The sequence below is a fragment of the Dermacentor andersoni genome, chromosome 8 (genome assembly GCF_023375885.2).
Source record: "Dermacentor andersoni chromosome 8, qqDerAnde1_hic_scaffold, whole genome shotgun sequence".
Taxonomy (NCBI): domain Eukaryota; kingdom Metazoa; phylum Arthropoda; class Arachnida; order Ixodida; family Ixodidae; genus Dermacentor; species Dermacentor andersoni.
Window position 1 is genome coordinate 56,533,409 of NC_092821.1, and position 25,384 is coordinate 56,558,792.

General features: G+C 44.8%; 2 protein-coding genes across 2 annotated transcripts; one reads left to right on the top strand and one right to left on the bottom strand.

Moving 5' to 3' along the window:
- Positions 1–88: 88 nt before the first annotated feature.
- On the top strand, positions 89–25,384 carry LOC126526350 (uncharacterized). The gene is made up of 2 exons (XM_050174249.3): positions 89–627; positions 24,049–25,384. Exons 1-2 carry the CDS (start codon positions 328–330, stop codon positions 25,303–25,305), a joined length of 1,557 nt encoding a protein of 518 aa, XP_050030206.2. The 5' UTR covers positions 89–327; the 3' UTR covers positions 25,306–25,384.
- LOC126524218 (piggyBac transposable element-derived protein 3-like) lies at positions 10,259–11,653 on the bottom strand. The gene is made up of 2 exons (XM_072290122.1): positions 11,528–11,653; positions 10,259–11,246 (listed from the first exon to the last, which is right to left on the bottom strand). Exons 1-2 carry the CDS (start codon positions 11,542–11,544, stop codon positions 10,259–10,261), a joined length of 1,005 nt encoding a protein of 334 aa, XP_072146223.1. The 5' UTR covers positions 11,545–11,653.

Genomic DNA, 25,384 nt, shown 5'->3' on the forward strand with positions numbered 1-25,384 from the left:
TTATCTGCCGACATGTCGCCACATACAGATAGTCTGACGGGCAGCCGTGCTCGCTTCTCCTTATCTCTATTTTCTGCACATTCGTCCACCCGAGTACCTGAGTTTTTTATCCTGCGCGCGGACTGTTAGGGGCACTCTCAACGGGGTTCTCCAGCAGATCAGCGTATTCGTCCGCAAAGATCAGCCGGTTTCTCGCATTCTCTCATCGGGTGCCTGACTCGTGTTTTCCGACTTCTGGGGAACATTTATTGCTTTCTGCATGTTTGTTCTGCGGGACTCTAGGAAGGCGTTGGACGCATAATAATTCACACCCTTTTTTTGGATACCATGCCCGAGCTTCCGCGCATCGTAATACTCCGCGGGTTCCAGCGGGGAGTCGACTGGAAACCAACACAGCTGGCTGATCACGTCCCTTCCACGCTGCATGCTTGTAGCCTGTGCGGTGGTGTGCAGCGGACTACGACTGTGCTGCCTTGCTTGCACGCATTTTGCAGCAATTGCCTACAAGCGAGCGAGGGCGCATCTTACGGCTGTGAAACCCGCTGCGTGTTGGACGGCAGGTCGTTTGTTCCCGAGGAAGATGTGGTTCGTAAGGAATGTTCTGCGCAAGATGCTGCATCGCTCAAGGTGAGCTTACGACCGGCTTTAGCCGGCATTGTACGCGTGTAACAGATGTCAAAGCCTCACAGTAAACTGCAGGCAGCTATCAATAGACTACGTGTATGAGGACGTTAGAGGTAGAGTGGGTTGACTTGGGGTTAGGAAGCATGCCTAGTGATATTGTTATCATTTAATAAGTTCAGTTACCTCTTTCATACAGCCAATAACTCTATTTAGGACCCATTGCGCATTCAGCTAACCCAGCATGATAAGAACGGCACATTCTTTTTAAATGTATATAAAATTTGCAGTACTGCTGTTTAGGACACTTCGAGGTTGTTGTTAAATGGAACTAATTAGAAAAAAGAATGTTTTCTCGTTGCATAGACATCACTTCTTTTTCTTGGTGTTGACGTTGTTTACCACCAACGAGCTTATTTTAGACGCATCTTATATTGTGGGTGTGTGTCATGTTTCAGGCTTATCTTCATCATTGGCATGATCGCTTTCTTCGGACCACTGCGGGTATTTTCAGAAGCATGACAACAAAGAATAACACGCAAATGCAGCGTCATCTTGTCACTCACCGCAGTAGCGTAGTGGCTTTGGCGTTGCGCTGGTAAGCGCGAGGGCGTGGGATCGAATACCGGCCGCGGATGGTGCAGTTACATGGTTTCCATATCGAAAACGTCCGTGTATTATGCATTAGGTATATATTAAAGAACCTCAGGTGGCCATACTTATTCTGAAGTCCATCAACATGGCATGCCTCATAGTCACGTCGTCCTTTTGGCACGTGATACCCCAGAATTTATATCTTTTAACCGTTATGTTGTTTCTGAGCGATGCATATAGTGGAACCCTCGTCCACTACAGTGTTGTTCGTTCTAGGCTGCAAAATACATACATAGATGCAGCTGCTCTATGAGGCTGTGTGCAGCTCAAAACCTTAAAGGAGTGTACGGGCCAAATTTAGAGGCTAACTTGGCTATAGCATAAGATTACATGCATACGAGGAACGTTTTCGAGAAGTATCCCTCATACAAGATGGCTAAGATGTAATGTATTACAATTTAAAGTCTATAAATTCAACAAGCATTCCGTATCGAGACTCGTCGTGACAGCCACCATGGAAACGTCGTTGTTGAAACTAATAATGCGACCGTAATAATGCGACCGTTGAAAATAATGCGACCGTAAAGACACGAATGGCGATGCTTTTTCCGAGCGGATGTAGGTGCGTTTGTCAAAACACGAGCGCGAGATAAAATCGTGCGTTTCATACCTTGATACCGCGTCTACAAGCGTAAGCGCGCGTGTCAAATTGAGCAGACAACGGGCGAGTTCGTTGTCGACAGCTGGTTCGTAGTTCATATGAGCTCTGCGACGTTGGATCCTAATGATTTCCTTCACGCAAAGTTGATCGAGTCCTACTCGAGGGAATTTAGAAAGCCGCAAATGTGCGATGGAAGTAAATTTATCAGAATACGCGAGATGGATTACTGACCCGAGCTTTGGCAAGCGTTCGTTAGGTGCCTAAGTGGCCACATGTGGTGTCGTCATGGCAAGCGAAAAGAATGTGGCTCCGCAAGTTTTTCGGCACCACCAGGAGGCAGGCTCGGTCATTCGAACGGGCGTTTTTCTCGTAAAGCACGTTGTCTCGTGGACAAAAGGACCAGAATACGCCACATAGATGGCGTGGAATGGCTGTTGGGCGGCCCTTTAAGTGGCCGATGATAGGCCGAATTTCAGCGTCGTAGAGTGCGCGCCACAATGTGTCAGCGTCTGCGTGCTTGCGACCAGACTTGTAAACGATTGTGACGTCAAATTCCTGGAGCCGCAACGTGCACCTTGCCAGTCATCCTGAACGACCCCGTATGGTCCCCAACCAACATAGGGCATGATGGTCTGTCACCACTTTGAAAGGACGGCCGTAGAGATCAGGGCAAAATTCGTGATCGCCAACACAACGGCGAGGTACTCTTTTTTCTGTGGTAGAGTACTTCGCCTCGGCCCGGGGCAGGGAGCGGCCATCATAAGCTAGTACTCGTTCATTGCCGTGTTGACGTTGGACGAGTACTGCACGAAGACCGATGTTACTGGCGTCAGTGTACCTCGGTATCAGCGTCGTCGTCAGAATGTGGCAGGATGGGTGCTGACTGCATGCGGTGTAGTTCAGCAAAAGCAACCTGTTGCTCATTCGTTCAGGCAAATGGCGTGTCATCCCTTGTAAGTTGAGTCACGGATTCCACTATCTGCGAGAAGTTTTTAATTAAACGATGATAATATGCACATGAGCCTAATAAACGCCGTAGGACCTTCTTTTAGGCTGGAAAAGGAAATGCTGTTAACGCAGCAAACTTGTCAGGATCGGGTCGGACTCCTCTAGCGATTACGGTGTGTCCGAGAAATTGTAGGTCTTCATAGTCAAAGTAGCCCTTTTCGGGTTTAAGCGTGATATCAGCCGATCGGATCACTTGCACCACATTCCGCAGGCGATGAAGATGTTGCTCAAATGCTTCAGAAAAGACTCCTACGTCATCCAGATAAGCGAGACAAGTCTGCTACTTCAGTCCAGTGAGGACAGTATCCATCATTCGCTGGAGCGTAGCTGGAGCTAAGCACAAGTCAAAAGGGAGCATTGGAAATTCGTAGAGGCCATCGGGAGTCACCAAGTTAGTTTCCTTGTGGTCTCGTTCCTCTACCTCGATCTGCCATTACCCGCTTTTCAAATCGAGTGAAGAAAAATACTGGGCGCACCGCAGTCTATCCAACGAATTGTCGATACGTGGCAGTGGGTACACGCCGTTTTTAGTTACGTTGTTGAACTTCCGGTAGTCGACGCAGAAGCGTATTGTTCCGTCTTCCTTTTTGACAACAACGACCAGAGACGACCGTGAGCTCTTGGGCGCTTTGATAACGCCGTCTTCAAGCATCTCTTTTTGTTGCGTATGAATCGCTTTGAGTTCTTGTGGCGACATGCGGTAGGGCTGCTGGCGTATCGGGCATGCGTCGTCGCATATGATGATCCTGCACCTTGCAATTGAAGTCTGGCCTACCTTGGGCGAACTTGCGATACATGCCCTGAATTCAATCAAGAGCTCGCGCAGTGCGGCCTTGTTATCTTGCGATAGCTCTGAATTAATGTCAAATTACCCAGTGATTTGCAAACCGACACCACTGCTTCAGGGGCAAAACATTCTGTCAGGTTCTATATTTCGTCCGAAAACGCAATCGAACTACCGCGGAAACGGTGTTGATGCTCGTTACTGAACTTGATGACAAACGACTGAGAATGGCCATCACTAACTGTAGCACAATCCTAGCCACAGAAACACCTTGTATAAGCAGACGTGATAGTTACTTTCTGAGACCACTTCGCCTTCGCGCATTCCATCGCACACAACTTCGAAGAGGGCAGTGGCTCGTGGAAGAAGCTTAACGCTTTGGAGGAATCGCAAAGGGCGTAGTCACATCGGTTGTCGTCGTACCCGTAGATTTCTCGATCGGCTTAGAAGGTGACTGCACCTCCCCATTGTTCGATAATAGCGCCGTATTCCTGCAGAAACTCGGCCCCTAGAATGACGTCACGGGAGCATTCGCGTAGGACAAGGCGGCTGGCCACGAATGTCGACCCTCGAATCAGAACGCTAGTAGTGCAAGTTCTTAGCGGAGTAACGACGTGGCCACCAGCCCTGCGCATCTGCGAGCCATACCAAGGGGTAATTACTTTCTACAGAAATTTCCCCATCTTCCCGCTTAAAATTGAGAAGTCCGCATCATCTCATGCAATCGAGGCTGCGTTTCTGAAAATCTGGCCAATTTAATGTACCTGAACACATCTAGCCTAGTACAGAAACCTCTTTAAATAGTAACTATAACAAGGCTGTATGGTTTAATTGAGCCAGCTTGCTTAATGCCAAAGATATCGAATAGAAATCTGCCTCGCGAATAACCGGAGGTTCAGTTTTCACGACATTTGTTTTACAAGGAACCGTTTTTTGCCACTCTCCAAAGGACATATGCCGTTACAGCTATTGCCTCATTACTTTGCCCATTTTTGAATGTTGATAACGAAGTGGTAATGGTAGCACTAACATCTTTTGTCAGATTCTGGCACGTGCATAGACGTTTTGGACTATTATTTGTTTATTGTGAAATGCCTAGTCCTCTCACTGCAGGTCTGACATGCACGCATGACTCATTTCTACGCGTTCATTCCGTTCACAATATTTTGCATACGAAGCATCTGGTACTGTAGTCTGTTTCTGCTACCTTAATACATAGCCGAGTCGTCAGTGGTGGGCTCACAGAAACGTTGTCCAAATTACCATTCGTATAACCATAAAGTAGATACATTCGCAATAACTGCATTATTTCAAATGTTCTTGAATGCTTTACTGTACTATTAAATAAAGATTACTTCACTGCGCTTGCTTTGCACAGGAGTTCATTTTTTGCGTACAATCTTTTAATAACTCTGTCCTAATACAAATTTCATATAGACGCTGATCAGGGGCACCGTATTCTCTCGAGTGTGGGGCACATAGTATAAACAAATAGCATGCTGATATATTAGCCTGGTCCTTGCGAAGGTTAGACTCGAATTTCAACAATGCGAAACGCTCTCTAGTTATGAGACAAAACCCAGAGCAGAACGCATAGTCGCTCACCAGAACAAACGGAGACCAAAAGCCTAAACATCTCAGCTGCCTTGTTCTAAAGAAACAGACCGAACAATCTAAGCGCGCACCCGCCTTGGCGGACGTGGCGCATACAATGGAAGATGCCGCAGCCACGTGGTCGGTACTTCCGCGAAATCGGCCGGTGTACAAAGTAGAATGATTGAGCATCTCGGAGTGGCCAGCATATGAATCGCGGCGCCAAGAAAGAACCAAGGTAATGCGTTCCACAATAGTGAATAAGGCTGTTTATCTCCTGCAGAAGCACTCAAATGCTCCACATAAGCTGCCTACCGCAGTTTCGTGAAATCCCTGTCCCGGTTTACAACGCCCTACATGCACGATATACGTGCAGCGCTTAACCTCGTTTTATACTTTTCTAGGCGACATTTTCTGTTCTTTTTCTTGTGAGTAGCTTACTTTTTGTGGACACGGTGATGATCACTGCAGCCTTATGCGTGCAGGCTAGTAGTGGTTTTCCAAAGTGTAGACAGGAACCACGTAAAAATTATCAAGATTTACAGTATACCAGGAATGCACCATGTTTTGATCACTGTTCCACGCTATATTCGCTAAGGCTAAATAATTACATTGTGCTGTTTTTGATGAAGTAACTTGTCCTCGATGGGAGTGAGCTTTCAATTGCGATCCTTTTTGTCCGTATATTTTTTTGCCAGAATAGTGAACTTTGCGGTTAAGCTTGTGTCGGTCTATCTGACGTTGCGCGGCCTACGGGCCTAGTTTATTCGGTGCATCATCGCCGATATTGCTTCAAGTAGACATCGTCCCGCACATGCTGTAGCGTATGCTAAAGAAATGGACCTGAAGATTCCTTCTTACACTTGTACCTTTAGTTGTTATTGCCTGATTACATTTGACCAACATACTCTGTGATCTCCTCTATGCCCCCTTCATCTTGTAGCGAGAGAAACAAATATAAATTTGATTAATAAACGTTTTAAGTTGGAGCAGTATGTGCGGTATAATTACGCACAAATTATTTTCTTACATGAACATTACACACGTAAACGTAAAATAGGATGGTTGCAAAAAAAGTTTCTTCCTTTCTGATATCCAACACATACGCAATAAACTACGCCAGTAAACTTACGTGCACCGAGCGTACGCGAAAGCGATAGTTTCAGCACGGCGATATTCAAGGACTGGGTGGCAGCGTATCAACGCTCTGCACATCATAATGGGCGGTTGTCAACAATAGTCGCATTGCTATTTCTTGTACGGGCAGAGGGGGTACAAGACATGCTGCAAGGTAAAAAATGTATCCTATGTTATGTGCCACAAGCGCAAACCCATTGAACTGCGTCACAATCTTCAGAGCCGACACAGTCGCTTTGAGGCAATTGGATGCTTTAAGCAGAAGCAGGCCTATCGCTACGACCAAAACGCCGGGCCTTAACACTCTCGAAGTCACAGTCAGAGAAATTCGACAAAGGTGTTGACACACGACTGCAGTTATAGTATCCACAGATCTCAACACAACTGTACAATTACTACATAAAAGGCTGTGGTTGTAAAAACGTTTATTAATACTCAAAGAAAAAGTTTCGGCCGCCAGGAAGTGGTGCCATCAGGACGGGGGAAGGACAAACGAGAAAGTATGTACAGATATACTATTGCTAATTGTAGTTTCATTTTTACAAGACTAAAAAATCGTTAATAATATAGTTAGGAGGCTGAAACCGCACAGAAGAGATTGCTTCTAGTTGGCGTCCACTCCGTTTACATTCGGCGACCGGACTACTGTGTTGTATGGAAAACCCCCTTCGTTCCTCAAAACCTCTCATGGTGGAGTTCATCGCATATATGAAATCACGCCAGCGTCTTTTATCATCCAAAGAAAGCCGTCCAGTTGGCCTGAGTGCGGCGAATGGACAACGAGGCTAAGAAAGGATGGCGGCGATTGACGGCCATGTTAACGAGTTCAAGCTTTCCCCCAGCATGCCTAGCCACGGCATGAACCCTATACTCTTTGACCATTTAAAAAAAACGTCTCACAGACGCGTAATATTGAAAAATAAAAAACGGTTCCTTTATTCGAGCAGTTACAACAAAAATGGGTCGACAATTGTTGCTGAACAAGTTAAGGAAACTCTTGCTAAAATGTTTCTTTTTTTTTTTTTGCAATCAATGACAGACACTGGGAATACTGCATGTTTCAACATATCTATTGGGCGCTGCTGTGCACATGACTTTAAAAAAGAAGCGCCATAAATGCATTGGGTGGCTATGTCCCTCTTTATCAAATTTCGATAAGCGCTATCGAAATTGATAGCGACATCCAAGTCTTTGTATGATGATATGTGCATATTATAGCGGACGCGCAGTGAGTAAAACAAATATCATTTCACCTGTATTCCGATTGATACTGTTACATTATATTGTTACGCGAACGAAGGATTAAAACTGGAGACCATTTACAACATATATTTACAAGGGATAATGCAGCGCTGGCCAGTTCAGCCGACAGCTCGAGAGCCAGATACCGTTCTACCTCCTCTTTTCTCGAGTGATGCCGTCTAAGCACCTCGTTTCAACACTCAAATACCACACGCGTTTAGCATAATCCCCCAGCGGCAGAAGTGACGTCCTGGATCGTGTAAATATCATTGCTGGGAGGGTGGTACTGCTTCAGTCGTGTACCGTGCACAATATCACTGGACTGGGAAGCCGATGGGGCGTCAAGGACGATTTCGTAGTGGACGGGAGTCCCGGCACGAAGCACTCGGTATGGGCCTGTGTAACGAGACAACACTTTTTATGACAGGCCGACCTGACGCGACGGAGACCATAGAAGCACCAAAGAACCAGGCGGGAAGTGCACGACTCGGTGTCTCCGGTTGTACAAACGCCTTTGACGTTGTTGTGATTTCAGAAGCCGGTCACGGGCAAATTCCGTTGCGTGGGCACCGCGGGCGATGGCGTCAAGTGCAGATTCACTGGTCGGTGCCGCGCGAACAGGGAGGGTTGTGTCGAGTGGCAGGGTTGGTTCTCGGCCGAACAGAAGGAAAAATGGAGAATAACCGGCTGTGTCGTGGCGCGAGGAGTTAGTATTTTCTCGAGTGATGGCACCCACGTACCTCGTTCAAACAATCAAATACCTCACGCGTGTAGCAATATTTTTTTCATTCTATGTATATTATAATTATTTCCATAAGCAACTGGCCATATATCTCGTATACGAATATGGTTCTGCACATAGAGATGAAAAAGATTATCCCGACCTCATACTTATTTCAGCGTTTCGTACAAAGCCGAATATGAACACACTGCTTTGCTTTGCGATCAGCAGCAAATTAAAGCTGCAGTGTCGGGCGTTTTCTTTGCAATTATTTGTCCGTTAGCCTGCTGATCCCTTAACATTCCTGATAAGAGGCCCATGGTCGTGATAGTGCCAGCTGTGGTTCTTTCAAACCGGTTACGAAGTACGCGACGTGAAATTGTCCCCTCAGCCAACATTATAACTGACCCTCAATAGTCTAGGAAATTGGAGGTGCGCAGGCTTCCTATGACAACCTATACACTCCCATCCGGAAATTAAAAAGCACTATCTCAACTCTCTCTTACAGAAACGACAATTTAGAAAACACAGATGCCAAACCACGCGGGAAATTATCGAGGCATTCCACATAAAAAGATTAGGAGACACTTGCGTCAGTCATGCTTCGTTGTCTCTGTTAGATTGCGAATTTCAGTACCTTCGCAATACGTGTACTAATCTGAAGTAATTTTTGTTCTTTGACTTCGATACCCCCTGATATGTTAAACTGATGCTTTTTACCTTGTCATGTTCTTTTGCTACGGTTTTTGCAATCACCTATATATATGTTCTTCATTTTTAATAAAAATTTAGTTGAGAGTTAGCGCTCGTCCTGTCTGCTCCTTTCTGTGTCCGTGTTTCACTTCGCGCTAGAAGCCAAAATCATGATAGAAAACAGATCGCGTAGAAACAATATTATTATACATGGTCTCAGCGAGAGCCCTAACGGGAATTATAAGGAATTTTCTTCCAACATTGCTAAGTGGTTCCAGGACGATTCTTAACCCATATATGCCTGAACTTGGGGAAATTAAGAAAAGTGATTTATTTTCCCGTAATAATGGCTTCTGGTACCTCAGAAAGTAGAATCAACCTTTTATTCAAAAAAAATTTTTTTCGAACTGCGTTTTTGTAGCCGTCCTACATATAGGACACTAGGCACATATACTACTCCTTTGAGTGGTACAATTTGAAACATTTCACATGGACTCCGATGTCGCATTTTTCACAACGTGTTGTGGTCTTCTCATGGCAATGAGCACACCTTGTTTGCTTCTCTTGAGGAATCACTGTGTGGTCAATGCGGTCAAATCGGCTTTGGGCTTCCAGTAAAGATTGCCGGCTTTTTCCACGCAATGGCTTGGTGCCATAACTCTTCATATACGACACCGCTATCGTCCTTCGAAATGTGAGGAGCTCTGTTTTGGTCGTTCCAATTCTGTACAACTGGAATGCATTATTCACACATGCATCAACCAGATATGTCAGGAGTGAAGAATACCACTTCTTTCCTCGAATGGCTGTGCGGTACTTTGAAATATTTTGGTCTAGTCTGTCAACTCCTCCCATGTTGCCATTATAGCTCGAAATCAAGAACGGCTGCTCCACCGTGACTTTGGACTTGTTTTCTCTCGAATATCTTTTCACCATTTGTGTTGGCTCGACCCCGTGAGCATTTGAGACGACGGTCACTGTGCTGTTGTCCTTCCAGCGACATACAATAATTTCAGATTCAGCGTCGACTTTGTAATCGTAGAAGCCTCGATTCTTGCTTTTCATTTCTTTCTGTGTCAGGATGGGACAGTTTTCTATTCGGTTATCCCGCACGGTGCCTGTGCACTTGACACCCATTGACGAAAGCATTCTAACAAGTTTGAGACTTGAAAAGAAGTTGTCAAAGAACACATGAAAACAGTAATCAAGCCTTTCTTTCAACCTGGACACCATTTCTGTAACAACAGATCCTCCTAGTCCAAGCTTGTTTTTTATCATCCACATTGACGCCATACCTCCCTTGGTAGGGCTCAACAGAAAGCAAATAGCCCAATGGGGTGCAAATGCACCACAATTTATAGCCAAATCGGATTGGTTTCCCTTTCATAAACTGCTTGCATCCATGCTTTCCGAAGTACTCGCACATGCTTTCATCAATGCTGAAGCAGTCTAGTAATGGAGCATACAACAGAAACCGTTCATTCAAGAGCCTAAACAGTGGTCGCAGTTTTGTGAATTTGTCTTCTTGTACTAGGTTGTTGTTGTCAGCCACATGTAGGTTGGTGAAAATGGCTTCAAATCGGTCCCGCCTCATAGAGTTCGCGACGAGTTCATTATGAGAATCACGTGAGTTTTCCCACAACATGCGACGCCTTGGAACCGGCACATAGCCACTGAGAAGCAGAATGCCGAGAAAACATCTCATCTCACCTGCGTTCACGTTCAACAACCGATTCTTCTGTTGTGCATAGGTGTTGGTGTTTGCAACAAGCAGGTTGATGACTTCATCATCGAAAAATTTTTCAAATGCCTCTACTGGAGTTAGCGGTGCTCCTTCAGCGGAGTCTGAATCACACGAGTGGCGAGTTGGGAAACTCGCGTTCAAATCGCGTTTATCCCACTTGACACGTCGTTTCTGTTGCTTAGCTGGTGGCTCCTGGTCGTTCTCGTCCTCACTTGACTCTGAACAAGTGTCCAGAACTTCAGCACGAAGAGTGCTCCCCGGCAGATGGTTCATGCTGGTGCATTCTTCATCACCGCTTTCTTCATCTGTCACTGCCGCCGCGTGATTTTCGGGCGGAAGAATGGCCACCGTAGACGGTACATCTTCCCCAGCGTCAATCTGGTTTAGAATGTCGTTGAGCGTTTGCGGATCTCTTCTGCGGTAAAATGAACTGCAGGGAATCTTCTGACTGCAATTGGAAAAAAAAAGTTTCTGCCATACGTCCATATGTATTTTACTATGCTACTTCAACGCTACGCGCGCGACGCATCGCGCGTTCCAGAGTGACACAACAGCGACCCCGGATCTGCCTAGCGTCCTACATATAGGACACCGCTGTTTGACAGATCGTAAACAAAAAAATGTTGCCTATACCACATTGACATTGTTTTCACAGCATATTCAATTACTCAGGAATAACTGACAAAAATCTCGAAAACATCAAAAATCATTTCAATTTATATTACTTACATTTTCTTTCTCGGCATGGCGTTCGTCGAAGCTCACGCGGAACGCCGATTTTGAAACTGCAAGCACGTGGCGAGCTGTGCTCCCACGCTAACCAAGACTTGCACGCGAGAAGGCCATAGCCTCAGAAACACCCCCTAGGGGGCGCTAGCTTTTTGACAAAAAAAAATTTTCAAAATTATTTGAAAAATTTCAGTGTCCTACATATAGGACACTAGGCATATATGGGTTAAGATCGCATGCTCGCGTAACGATAGGTTTCATAGACTCGGCAATAATTTGAGAGGCCGCTCACGTCCCGTTATTACGGTGCTCCTTGATTTTCAGGATAAGGTGCTGGGGCTTAAGAATTGCTATAAACTTAAAGACACTCGCTTTTGTGTTTCAGAAGACCACTCGCCTCAGGTTCGCAATACTCGCAAGAAGCTCTAAAAAGCATGCCGATCTCATAGGGGTAGTGGCTAATCTGTCCAACTTCCATTTGATCATGTATTGATGGCGCGTATACGCAATGCCTCATGACCTCGAGCGTACCAGAATCTTGGAAGAACGCTAACATAACCCTAATCCATAAGAAGGGGGAAGCCAAAGCCTTGAAAAATTATAGACCGATCAGCTTGCTGTCAGTCGCCTACAAAGTATTTACTAAGCCAATCGCAAATACAATCGGGAACACCTTAGAGTTCTGTCAACCAAACGACAAGGCAGGATTCCTCAAAGGCTTCTGAATAGACCATATTCACACTATCAATCAGATGATAGAGAAATGTGCGGAATATAACCAACCCTTATATATAGCTTTCATTGATAACGAGAAAGCGTTTGATTCATTCGAAACCTCAGCAGTCAAGGAGGCATTACGGAATCAGGCCGTAGACGAGCCGTATGTAAAAATACTGAAAGATATCTATGCGGCTCCACAGCCACCGTAGTCCGCCATAAAGAAAGCAACAAAATCCCAATAATGAAAGGCGTCAGGCAGGGAGATGCGATCTCTCCAATGCTATTCACGGCGTGGTTACAGGAGGTAGTCAGAGACCTGGATTGGGGAGAACTGGGGATAAGAGTTAATGGAGAATACCTTAGTAACTGGCGATTCGCTGATGATATTGTCTTGCTTAGTAACTCAGGGGACCAATTGCAATGCATGCTCACTGACCTGGTGAGGTAAAGCAGAAGGTTATGTCTAAAAATTAATCTGCCGAAAACTAAAGTAACGTTTAACAGTCTCAGAAGAGAACAGTAGTTTACGATAGATAGCGAGGCACTGGAAGTGGTAAGGGAATACATCTACTTAGGACAGGTAGTAACTGCGGATCCGGATCATGAGACGGAAACAATCAGAAGAATAAGAATGGGCTGGGGTGCGTTTGGCCGGCATTCTCAGATTATGAACAGCAGGTTGCCATTATCCCTCAAGAGAAAAGTGTATAACAGCTGTGTCTAACCCTGCAGTATTCACGTACGGGGCAGAAACCTGGAGGCTTAGGAAAAGGGTTCTACTTTAATTGAGGACAACACAACGAGCTATGGAAAGAAGAATGATAGGTGTAACGTTAAGGGATAAGAAAAGAGCAGATCGGGTGAGGGAACAAACGGGAGTTGATGACATCTTAGTTGAAATCAAGAAAAAGAAATGGGCATGGGCAGCTCATGTAATGAAGAGGCAAGATAACCGATGATCATTAAGGGTTAGGGACTGCATTCTAAGGGAAGGGAAACGTAGCAGGGGGCGGCAGACAGTTAGGTGGGCGGATGAGATTAAGAATTTGCAGGGACAACATGGGCACAATTAGTACATAACCGGGGTAGTTGGAGAAGTATGGGAGAGGCCTTTGCCCTGCAGTGCGCGTAACCAGGATGATGATGATGATGATTATGATGATGATGATGATGGTTGGCAGCTCACGACACGATTGGGATTGTACATCCAATATTCTGGTCAGATCATCTGCTGGCTCCACTAATCCCGTCGATACACTTCCTAGAGCCAAATGTCCTTGACTTCACGGTACTGGCATTAAACTTTCCATTTTAGACGTTAATGAATGAAGCGTTGTCAGCAATTTCTCTAAATTTCTTTCCTTGATCTCGTCTTACGCCCCACATATTCTTGGTTTTACTGAGGCCTGGGTACATGATGGTGTGCGTAATTCTGAAGTATCCTTCGATGGATTCAAATTCGTTCGGGGAGACAGAAAATTCGGGAAAGGAGGCGATGTTGCTCTATTTCTTCAATCTCCCCTCCACTTCTCTGTACTCCATTTCCCGCCTAACAGTAAGTCTTTGTGTTGTAAAGTCCAACTTGAATATGTGTCTTTGATTATAGGGGTCGTTTACCGTCCGCCATGTTCTAATATTGAGTATTTACACAATCTAGGTGAATTTTCGTATAGTTATAATACTTCATCCAAAGTTATCTGACTGGGCTATTTCAATGCTCCTGATGTCAATTATTCTATAAAAGTGAGCGCACACGAAGTAGCTATCGGGCAGAAGTTGGTCAGCATTTCATTGTCCGGTGGCCTCCACCACATCGTTCACGATTTCACTCGGCAAACTTCAGTCCTTGATCTTGTTTTTCTCGCTACACCTCTCTTTAATGGCCGTTACGACTTCGATGTTATTCATCGAATATCTGACCACGATGCTCTGTTAATTTCAGCCCCAGGCATCTTCCCAAAATTCCGCTATATTTACTGCACATTTCCTGACTTTAACCACGCGGATGATTTGGCAATAACAGACGCCCTATGCGATTGTTTTAGAATAGAATAGCTTTATTTCCATCTATTTGATGGAGGAGGCTGCAAGTACAAGCTGCTCCAGTAGAGGCAGCTTCACGAGGCCCGCAGCCCCCCCCCCCCCCCTACATATTATTCGGCAACAGCATACATGCAAACATATTCATATACACTCTCATGAACTCACATACTCGCATATACACATGCATGCCCCTATCCATACAGAGCCGCTGGTGACTAAATAAAAAATATTTAGGGTAGCTTGTGTGGTTGTCGTGGTGAATACAAATGAAACAAGAAGACGCCGCTGAACATTATATACACACATATATATACACACACATGCATTCATATACCCGTATATGCATACACACTCGTATGCATACCTACATATGTACACACACATATACAGAAGCATATATACACACTTTATATACATACTACCCGAGAGGATGTAAACTTAACCAGTTATTTCAAAATCATGCACATACAAGTCTCTGAGTTGTTGGGCCGTTATTTGGGTATTATAAACGCCTAGAGTTTGATCTAATAAGTACCACTAGTGATAATAATACCTTGAGAGGTTTCTTCGGAAATATTGTCAGCAAGTGTATCAACCTTCTCATGTCTTTAAAAATAGAGAAAACAAACACTGAAATTCCTTGGATGACTAGGGATATTTTGCAATTATCGCGTCGTGTGGCCATATTACGCGATCAAAATGCTCTGGCGACTCACCATAGCTCAGGCAGTTCCATAGTGCGAAACAGGAACTTTATTCTAAAACGGTTGCTGAATAATATTGCAAGCTGGTCTTGCCGAAATCAAGGAAGACTTATCCTCGTAAATTTTGGAAAGCTATCTTACCACCTAGGTCATCCTCGGACAAGTTTATAATTTACAATGTTGCAGTTTCTGATACGCAGAATAGCTTGTTTTTTAAACACCTACTTCCTCTCTGTCTTACGACTGATAACTCGGTAATCCATGTTTTTGATTCAGAGCGATAGCCTAACCTAGCCTATCTTAACCTAACTTAATCCCAAACCTAGACACCAAGAAACCATGTGGTCGTGACGCTATCCCGACTGTCTTTCTCGTTCGATAGTCTCTTTGGTGCAGCAGTTATCTAACTGCTGCACCTTTACCTTTACTTTTACCAATTACCTTTAGAAAATTTCTTTCAATCACCACTCTTCCTCTTCCGCGGAAACTTACTTCAGTTCTCCCCTTATCTAAGTCAGGTAACGTTCTGTTGTTATCTAAATATACGCCTATCTCCTTAACAGCACCATTCATGTAAATTACTCGAAGACATTATCTTCAAACGTAATATGGTCTTTCTTGAAACGAACAAAATTTTATGCACTTTCCAGCATGGTTTTAGACGTGGCCTCAGGACTATAACACAGATGCGAGAATTCGTTAAGGACCCCAGACGCTCTTTAGAGATTGGTGACCAGATTGATGCTATATTTATAGGCTTTGCAAAGGCCTTCGACACTGACTCACACCCTAAACGTACGCACAAACGGCTCGCTATACCAAAAAATGGAGCCTTGGTTGCCTGGATATCGTACTTTCTTTTCTAGTGCTGCCAATATCTACGTTTCAACTCTACTTATTCACCCTTGATGCCTGTTTCATCAGGGGTTCCACAATGCTCAGCTCTAGGTCCTCGTTTATTTCTACTTTACAATAATTATCTCCACTTACACACCTCCGTCAAAATACGCCTTCTTGCAGACGATTCCGTTTTATATCGCGCAATAAAATCTCCTGCTGATCATGCTGTCCTTAATAATTCATTCGCTGACTTTTGTAACTAGTATAAAGCATGACGAATGAATATCAACTTTTCCAAAACTGTCTTCATGTTCTGTACACGACACTCCTGCCTTTCCTTATTTGCCTATGCTTTTAATAATATTACTTTAAATAGAGGGCTCGAATTCAAATATTTTGGTATCCCAGTAAAACAAACAATTTGTCATGGTCGAAACAAATTGATGTCACCTACACCTAGGTCCTTAGAAGACTATGTTGCTTACATCGTACACTGCGTCTTACTCCTCGAGAAATTAAACTGCTAACTTATCAGAGCCTCATTCGCCCCATCCTCGAATATTTCTGCGTTGTATGAAATCCACAGAGACACCGTGGCGTCGACAAAACTAGAATCAGTGAGAAAAATAGTCACTGCATTTGGCTTTTAGGTTATAAGACAAGAACGTTTCTCCGTCTAACTCTCTTCCCCTACTTGGTCTCACTCTTCTTTTAGAACGTCGAAAACGTGAATGCCTACAATTCCTTCACGTGTTAATCAATTCTCCTCGTCTCTGTTATCTAGAGAACTATTTGATTTTTTCCAAACTTTCACCTACGAGGATTCACAATGCTCTAAATATCTCACCTTTTTTTACCCGCACTGATTCTTTTAAATACAGCTTTTTTCTATTACCATTTGAAGTCTGGAATTTATTACCGGACAGCATCCATTCACTACCACTTAAACCACTCACACAAGCTTCATTAAAAATGGTTGTATGTTTGATGTTTGTATGTTTGTGGTTCATCCCACTCCTTCATTAGACTCACTGAGACTTCAGCATGTACAAATAAACGAACCTAGAAATAAATAAATACAATGAAATACATTCTAGTACTGCAGGAAACATCTGTACATATAGAGTAAAAACTCACCTTTCGGTACAAGTGGTCATATTTCGAGAAGGCTCCAGTTTAGCAAATAAAACACGTTAAGCCTTAATTTTCGCCATGTTAAAACATTAAACTCAATAGCTCATCACAACGGCATATTTAGGAACGTTCCTCGTAAAAAAATTGGAGCAAGGAACTGCACTGTAATCGTATTCAAAAGCAGGGAAAATATTTCATGGATTCATGGGGTTTAACTTTCTATAGGAACGCTGTGGCTATAGGCCTTCTTCGCGGAGTACTTCGCTCCAGAGGAACCACATGACGCTCTAAGTGGTGCGCCGGCCGTTGCCTCAGCGATAGCGCACGAATAACAACTATTCCTACTTCTGGCTTGTTATGGTGCCGCGAGCTGTAGCAAATGCGACTGAGCGTTCGCTAGCTCACGATGCTCCATTCATGCAGGAAATTGTGGGTCAATAGATGAAAGACATGGGCTGAAGTTGGCAGCATAAATAGTAACTGGCATCTTTCGAAGTGGAATGGATCGTTGTGACCATGTCCATGAACCACTGCTACACAAGGACTGCCTGTGTAGCTGCCCTTTGCAATGCACGGCTTTCCTCTAGAATAAAAGAGTCCGCCTCCATTCCACCCTATTAAAGTGTTCGTACAGCGAAGCTGTTGCAGATGTTACACATGCCCAACCACCTTACCCGGTGTAGGTCACGTACACCCGCACGCATGGGGAAGTGCAGCATACATCCTCATTCTTCTAGGCCCTCATCCAAGCTCAAGTGCTTTATTGAACTAAATGAATGTTTCAAAGATAAATGTGTCAAAGAATGCGTAAAGTACGGCTTACACAGAAGCTGCACACATGATAGCTTCAGCTTGTAATTTCAAAGTGCGACAAAACGGAATGCTATCACACGGACACGCAAAGCCAAAGCCATTTTCCAGCTGCCGTTCGAGGTCTCGTCGAGGAAACGCGGCCGCTAGGTCGCGGAACCGTTTTTCAAAATTTTGTCATAATGGCGATTTCAGTCGCAGCACACACTGTCCGACAAGTGCAACGCCCAGAGTGCCCACGCGTCAAGTACAGATACATTGTGTGCACACGTTCGTCACGCACGTATCCGAAAGCTGAGAATACTTCCTCAATCTAGTAGGCCCTCAGACTATCGCAAGTGCATTAGTGAGCTAAATGAATTTCTTAAAGTAACATGCGTGGTAAATTTGTAAAGAACGGCCTACACACGGCCTACAGACGTCACAACATAGGATTGTAATTTGAATATAGGAAAGTTGCTATGAACGATAACACAAAGCCCTTTTACAGCTGCTGTGGTGGCCATACTCTTTGTTGGGGGAGCACAGACCGAAAAATCCTGACCAACTAGAAGCTAACCGCTTCATTGTAAAAGCTCACTCTTTCAACAGCATTAAAAAGCCAACCACCAGAGAAAGGACCACAATTTCGCAACGCCGGCAAGAGGGAGTGCTACTAGATACAACGTGAGGAAAGTTTTATCGCCACTTCCTGGTATAATTAGTCTCTTGCATTTTATTTACACACACATTAAACACAACTCACGCGCAAGCTTACGCCCGCACTATACCCAACGTTTCAGTAATTAATGAATGGGTGCGAGATTGAATCAATGAACCAAAACATGGATGACGTCGACTACAGTGGCTACACACGAATGTTTGAAGCTCAATGGTTCATGACGATGCCCAAGGTGAGCGACTGACACAATAATGCGTATTTCCTATGGGCCATAATAGGAACGTCCACGGTCCGAGCAATGTGTGCTGCTAGAACGAACTTATCGCAAATGAGCACGCCCACGAGCACGAGCAATGAGCGCGAGCAAGTAGGCAGGAAAATAAAAATGACTTGGTGCATGCACATAGAAACGTCACTGAGTCAGAAAAGGGGGAAGCCACTGCTTCAATATGTTTGCCGAAGAAATAATTTAAGCGCAGAACGCGCTGCTCCTGATTTATTTCATAGGCAGGAGATTTGGACAGCTTCGAATGCGTTTCCAGAGACGCTTTTCGTACAAGCACCACTTACCTTGTCCGCGGTCTTTGGATAAGGCGTAATGAGAGGCAAAATCACTTACATGCCCTCTGAAGATGTGGCCAAAGCTTAGTGTCGTCTATTTAATCACCATGTATAATATCCGCCGAAACAGAGGTTTGCTGAGCCGCCTGGCGTCATGGCCATCGCTCGTAAACAAGGAGGCAACCGAGGCAGCTGAGGCAAGCAACGACTGCGTCAACACATGATCAAGCAAAGCGGCGCCCAAGGTGCCACCGTGAAAATGATCTATAATGGGCGCAGTAGTGGAGGATTCCCCAGTGTTCTTTACCGCCTTTGCTTGTTTTAACGGCCACCTAGATCTAAATAGTCAGCCGGTTTGGAATTTTGTCCCACAAGTATTCGGACACAATGGCCGCGATTCAAACGTATGTCTGAATTGAGCAGCAAAAGGCCAAAGGTGCTGCGAAGTCAGTAACTAGGCGTTCTTAGATACACCTAAAATTATTAGAGTGAGTTACGTGAAAATATATAATTGCCATTTTTTTTTCAATCTTGAAAAAGAAAAACAGGAGCATTCGCCAGCTCATCAGTGGATCCCGGTAGCGAAGTCGCAATGCCATTGCGCAGTAAACAGGTGTGACTCAATGCGGCTTTTCTGGTCCCCTCTAGCGCATTCGTAGCTTTGCGCTTGACACCACTTAACTTCTTAGCTGGCGACATACAGCCCATGTCACCACATGCAGCTAGTCTGACGAGCAGCCCGTGCTCGCTTCTCCTTATCTCTATATTCTGCACATCCGGCCACCCGAGTACCTGAGCTTTCATGCGCGCGGTCTTTTAGGTGCACTCTAAACGGGAATTTCCAGGAAATCAGCGTCTTCGTCCGCAGATATCAGTACCTCCTCAAGTGCAGAAGTTGGACAGTTGACAGTATTGGGGGTTCCGGCAAGAACAGACGTGAGCACTAGAAAAAGGAAGGCATGCACACGACAACGCTGGATTTACAACAGTTGTAACAAGTCCAGCGTTGTCCAGCCACAATAATGTCACCATGCGGAAACTGGCGCAGCAAACCACACTACTAAACATCAATTAGGCTTTAGGCTTTCGACAAACGAGAGGCAAGCAGTTTTGAATGAGCTGAAAGTTAGTGGAGCATGATATTGTAAAATGAAGATATCAGCACGACTTTCAGAAGTACGGGCTATTCATGTGTGATGCTTGTGAAATGAAATGCCCTGTTATCACTCATAAGTTGTTTTCACTTGGTATTATATAAACTATAGCGCCCACTACACCTTAAGTCGAGTTTTCCATGACATCGGAGGGATAGCTACATCATTATAATTGCTTGTTTGCCTTGGCGGCATTTGCTGAAAGACATCTGTGCCGTAATTCATTTCTCAGTATAAGCCCCGTCTTCGTGACTGTGTTTTGGTTTTTGTGTGTGTTCTCTTTGTAGCAAATATTTCTTGCACTTCATGCTGACTAGTTTCGCTATTGCGTTGGACGCCAACCCCACTGACACTGGGTTGCTGATGTGAATTTGAAGCCATGTTCATTTCGTGCTGCTTGTTGCAATCCCAACAAATGGGTCTCAGTGGCCATGGTGTTGGGCTGCTGAGCACGAGGTCGCGAGATCGGCCACGGCAGCCGTATTTCGATGGGGGCAAAATACGAAAACACCCCTGTACTTCGATTTAGGTGCACGTTAAAGAACCCCAGGTGGTACAAATTTCCGGATTCTCCTACTACGGCGTGCCTCATAATCAGAAAGTGGTTTGGGCACGTAAAACCCCATACTTTAATTTAACAAATGGGTGATCACACCAGAAGGGCTTTGCAGAACCACTGCCATTGCTTTCGGCAGCCATTGCTTTGCATCGTGCATCACGTCGTTCCCCCGAATAAACAAATGGATCGTTGCTATATTCGTTATATTTACGCTTCTAATTACAATATGTTCTTTTCATGCATGGGCAGCAGCGTTTCCGGTTTCTTATGTTACGGTCAGTTACCACGAACTTTTTATGCTGCCTTGAAGCGTCCAGCCAAGTACCCTGACCTTTAATTTCTTCGTGCTCCTTTCTCTTCTTGTCTCTGATTTTTTTGGTATTGCACAAATTTCACGGTTCATCATATCCAAGCTTAACCTTATTACCAGTTCCTTAAGTGCAAGAAGAACGGCACTTTTCAGCCACATGCTTGCGAGGCTCTTTCTTAAACATCACAATGAGATCATCTCGTGCACTCCAGACTGCGTTTCGGAAAATCTGGCCAATATAATGTACCTGAACATTTCGAGCCAACTGCAGAATCCTGTTTAAATAGTAATTCTAACAAGCCTGTATCGTTTAATTGCGGCAGGTTGCTTATTGCCGAAAATAGTGAATACAGATCTGCCTGACCCGTAATCAGAAGCTTAAGTTTTCACGACTCGGGGTTTACAAACGCCCGTTTTTTGCCACTCTACTGAGGACAAATGGCATTACATATACTGCCTAATTTCTTTGATCATGCTCTCAATATTGGTAATAAAGTGGTAATCGTTACACTAACATCTTTTCTAAGATTCTGGCGCGGACATAGACGTAACGGACAACACTTTCTCTATTATGAATGGCCTAGTCGTCTGAGTGCAGGTCTTACATGTACATACGAGTCATTTCTAGGCGTTTAGTGTGAACAATTTACTTTTCATTAACAATATTTTGCATACCAAGCACCTGGATCCTGCTACGAGCCCTATCTTCCTCTCGGCGTTTATTCAAGTGCCGAACTTGAACATCGCGTTCTTTTTTCACAGAAACAGCTTTCACGGATATAGAGTTGTCAAACCGGCCGGTTACCGACATGGGCACCGTTGGGTTATTGGCTTCAAGTTTGTGCTAATCACTGAACAGCGCCTACGTTTGAATGTAGTTTATTCACTCTCTGCAATTTGTATCAATGCAAATTGAACAATATTTCGAAGTCATCTCCCGCTTTTGGGCGCCGGAACCCAGCGCTGGTACTGCTAAAACTCTTTCGTTGATATTTGTCAGCCACAGTATACGGGGGAAGATCCGATTCAAAAATTTGCAGAATGTTTCATTGGCCACATTTAAAGATACAGATAATAATTTTGACGAATTCACCGACTCCTTAAGTCGTTGACGTTGCTAGACTATCTCAATAGTCTATAGGTTTGCACATGGGCTAAGCAGTTCTCTTCAACGGGCTGAATATCTTCCAAAATCCCTGTAACATCTTAGTGGTATTGCCTAGCATTTGTAGCTAATTAAAATATTACCGATAACATTTCTTACCTGCGTGACCAGCACCGAAAGAAGATAGTAAAAATGGCTGGCCTTTCCAATTGGCGCAATGTGGACGGTTAATGACAACCATCTCGGAAGGGTCGCGGTTTTCTGATGGGCCAGTCAATCTGCAAATGTGCATTCTCAGTTGTCTCGTACCAAGTACGATTGCGAAGCTGGCGGGGTGAGTGGCGTATAGCCAGGCTGCCGGATTCAACGGCTTCCAAAAAGCCCGGATAAAGTCAGATGTTCGTAGCCTATCAGGCAACAGACCGTAAAGTCGGATACGTAAAGCTATCAATGCCAGGATCGACAAAATTTTGGTCTGTCTATGCCCGTAGAGGACAGCACGTTGAACTTCGCCCACAGAATTTGCGGCGATCAACGGTTGCCACAGCACATGCATACAAGGGCATCCTGAGCCAGCACTTTTCGTTTGGAGAAAACGCTAACTCGGCACGTTCTATTCAGTGCACCCGAGCAGGAGGTCAACATTCTGGGGACCAGCCAAGATTGCTAGTAATAATAATAATAATAATAATAATAATAATAATAATAATAATAATAATAATAATAATAATAATAATAATAATAATAATAATAACAATAATAATAATAATAATAATAGTAATGTTTATTTCCCATCAAGCAAGATGGAGGAGGCTGCAGGTAAAAGCTGCACGAACAAACGACAGCTTGACAGGAGCCCGCAGTCCCCTCTACAAGGCGGATCTGTAGACTACGTAATTGATACTTCTGCAGAAGATCGTCGCCTTTCGTTAGCACGGGAAAAGATAAATTCACAGGTATTGCCTGAGGCCGTCTGTTATTCTAATATAGCGGCTGCGGCGTGAGGCTGGACGTGTTGTATTCCCGCGCCGGCTGCTTTAAATCGCACCTAACTCCATCGGCCTGGTGACTGCGCTATGATGCTAGAATGTACAGTGTCCACGTTTCGTAGGTGCAGCGTAACTGTGACACGCGTGGTGTGCGGCCGTGTTACACCGGACTATATCTGCGCCTTAATAGTACGCCGGCAAACGCAGGCTGTTAGACATGATTGTAACACGTTGGATATCGCAGCAGTCCCAGTAATCTACCTGCTTGGTCTTCTTCGTGTGTTGCGGAGTCATAGTCCATCGGGACCCTATCATCTGTATGTTCACCGCTTACATTGGCGAAAATCTCAGTGCTCCTCTCGAGGCTCTCAAGGATCATGAAGAACGCTGCTATGCCAAACTCTTCACAGTCAATCAGACTTCGGAACCGTTTGTTCAGACTGGTGTTCTGTATTTTTTTAGAATGCACGCTAGTCCTTTAGGCAGCCCTTCAAATTTCCGAGCGAAATGCCTGCCACCGGGTTTCAAGAGCACAGGTAAAGGCGAGGCCGAGAAATTGGGGGCGTACTATGTGTTCTGCACCTTTGTCCAGCTTATTCATTTACTTGCGCCTTCCGTGTTAAAGGCAGCCGACAGCGCTGCCATGGAAAATTTGGTTCAAAAAAGCCTCCCGATGGGGATTCTTTATTATTAGTACAAGATATCGCAGATTCGTCAACCTAAGGTATGTTATGTTGCCATGCTGTTGGACATAAATACCAGCCCAACACATGCTGCAGCGCAACAAACATAACTGAACTTATTGTCACGTTAGGCATTCGACATGGCATTTCAATATATTTGTTCAGTGCCTCGTTTATGTGTCAATCTTGACTGTTCTACCGCAGTGTAATTTGCACATGCTAACGTATACACTTGTATTATCCTGCAGGTGGTGTGCTGGAACTCGTGCTATGGCTGTGATTTTACGGGACCAGTATCTCATTTACCGGAGCACTTCGAGGAGAACTGCTCGTTTCATCCAGCCGTCTGTCCTCGGTGCAAAGTGACCATGCTTCTAACGGACCTGCCGGGCCATTATCGACGTGGCTGCATGCCGCCTCTTGAACGGAGTGAGCTGAGACCCTGGGATGCGGAAAGCAGCAGTCCTACAGCGCACAGTACTTGGCACGAAGATGTCACGCTAACAGCTCATGACACACTAGTGGGCCTGGAATCAAGGATGAATGAGCTCGTCGAGCATGTGAGAAACCTGGATACCAAATCTACACTTATGAGCTTGAGCCTGAGTGAAGCGACAGGCTTTCTTCGGCAAATGGCTTCGACACACTCCTCTACCGTCATTTGTAAAAGTAACCCTATGTCTCCAGAACTGACGACTTTACCAAGCGATTCGAAAGAGAATAAGCGCATTGGCGTATCGGAAAGAAGCACAACAGAAGGCGCAGATGGATCTGTAGACTCAGTAATTGATACTTCTGCAGAAGCTCGTCGCCTTTCGTTAGCACGGGAAAAGATAAATTCACAGGTATTGCCTGAGGCCGTCTGTTATCCGCCTACTGTGCGTCGACCATTCAGGAGACAAACCACGCAGTTGACTCACTACCTGTCGGAGCAACAAGGTGACGAGAGAGAGAAGCGAGCTTTTCTGGTGATGTTCCAGAGGACAAAGCCAGTACCTTCCAGTTCGGCTTCCGACTTCTTACCGTTTTATGACCTACTTAAACGCGGAATAGAACTATCTATTCCAGAAACGTGGACAGCTAAAGTGTTGTTAGATGACAACGAAGACTGCCACGTAAAAATCGTTATACTGGAAGAGAACGCGGCGCTGGACGTTTACGCCAAAGTTGAAGAGCGGCGGAAAACTTTCAACCCTTGGAAGGTGGAGTCTGTACGGTTGGCACATCCAACCGAGAATACCTCTTCCTCATCCTCCACTGTAAATCGTCTGCTTAAACCTACATGGACACATTCCAGAGCTGCTCGTCTGAGGTTCCAGGCAAGCGGGTACGGATTCTATGGATCCAACAGGTTTGAAGCCATGTGTCGGCGAGGTTTTGTTTTGGGGAACGATACCGTGACATTCTGCGTAACGCTCATGCGCAAATGGAATGCTCCCGGAGAATTCAACACGGCAGAAGGAACATCCAGCTCAACGGCGCCAGTCACATCAGATGAAACGTAGCCTATTTTCTTCGGTCGTTTGAAGCACTTTATATCTTACTCCTGTCATGTTTATACTAAAAATATGTTTATATACTGTT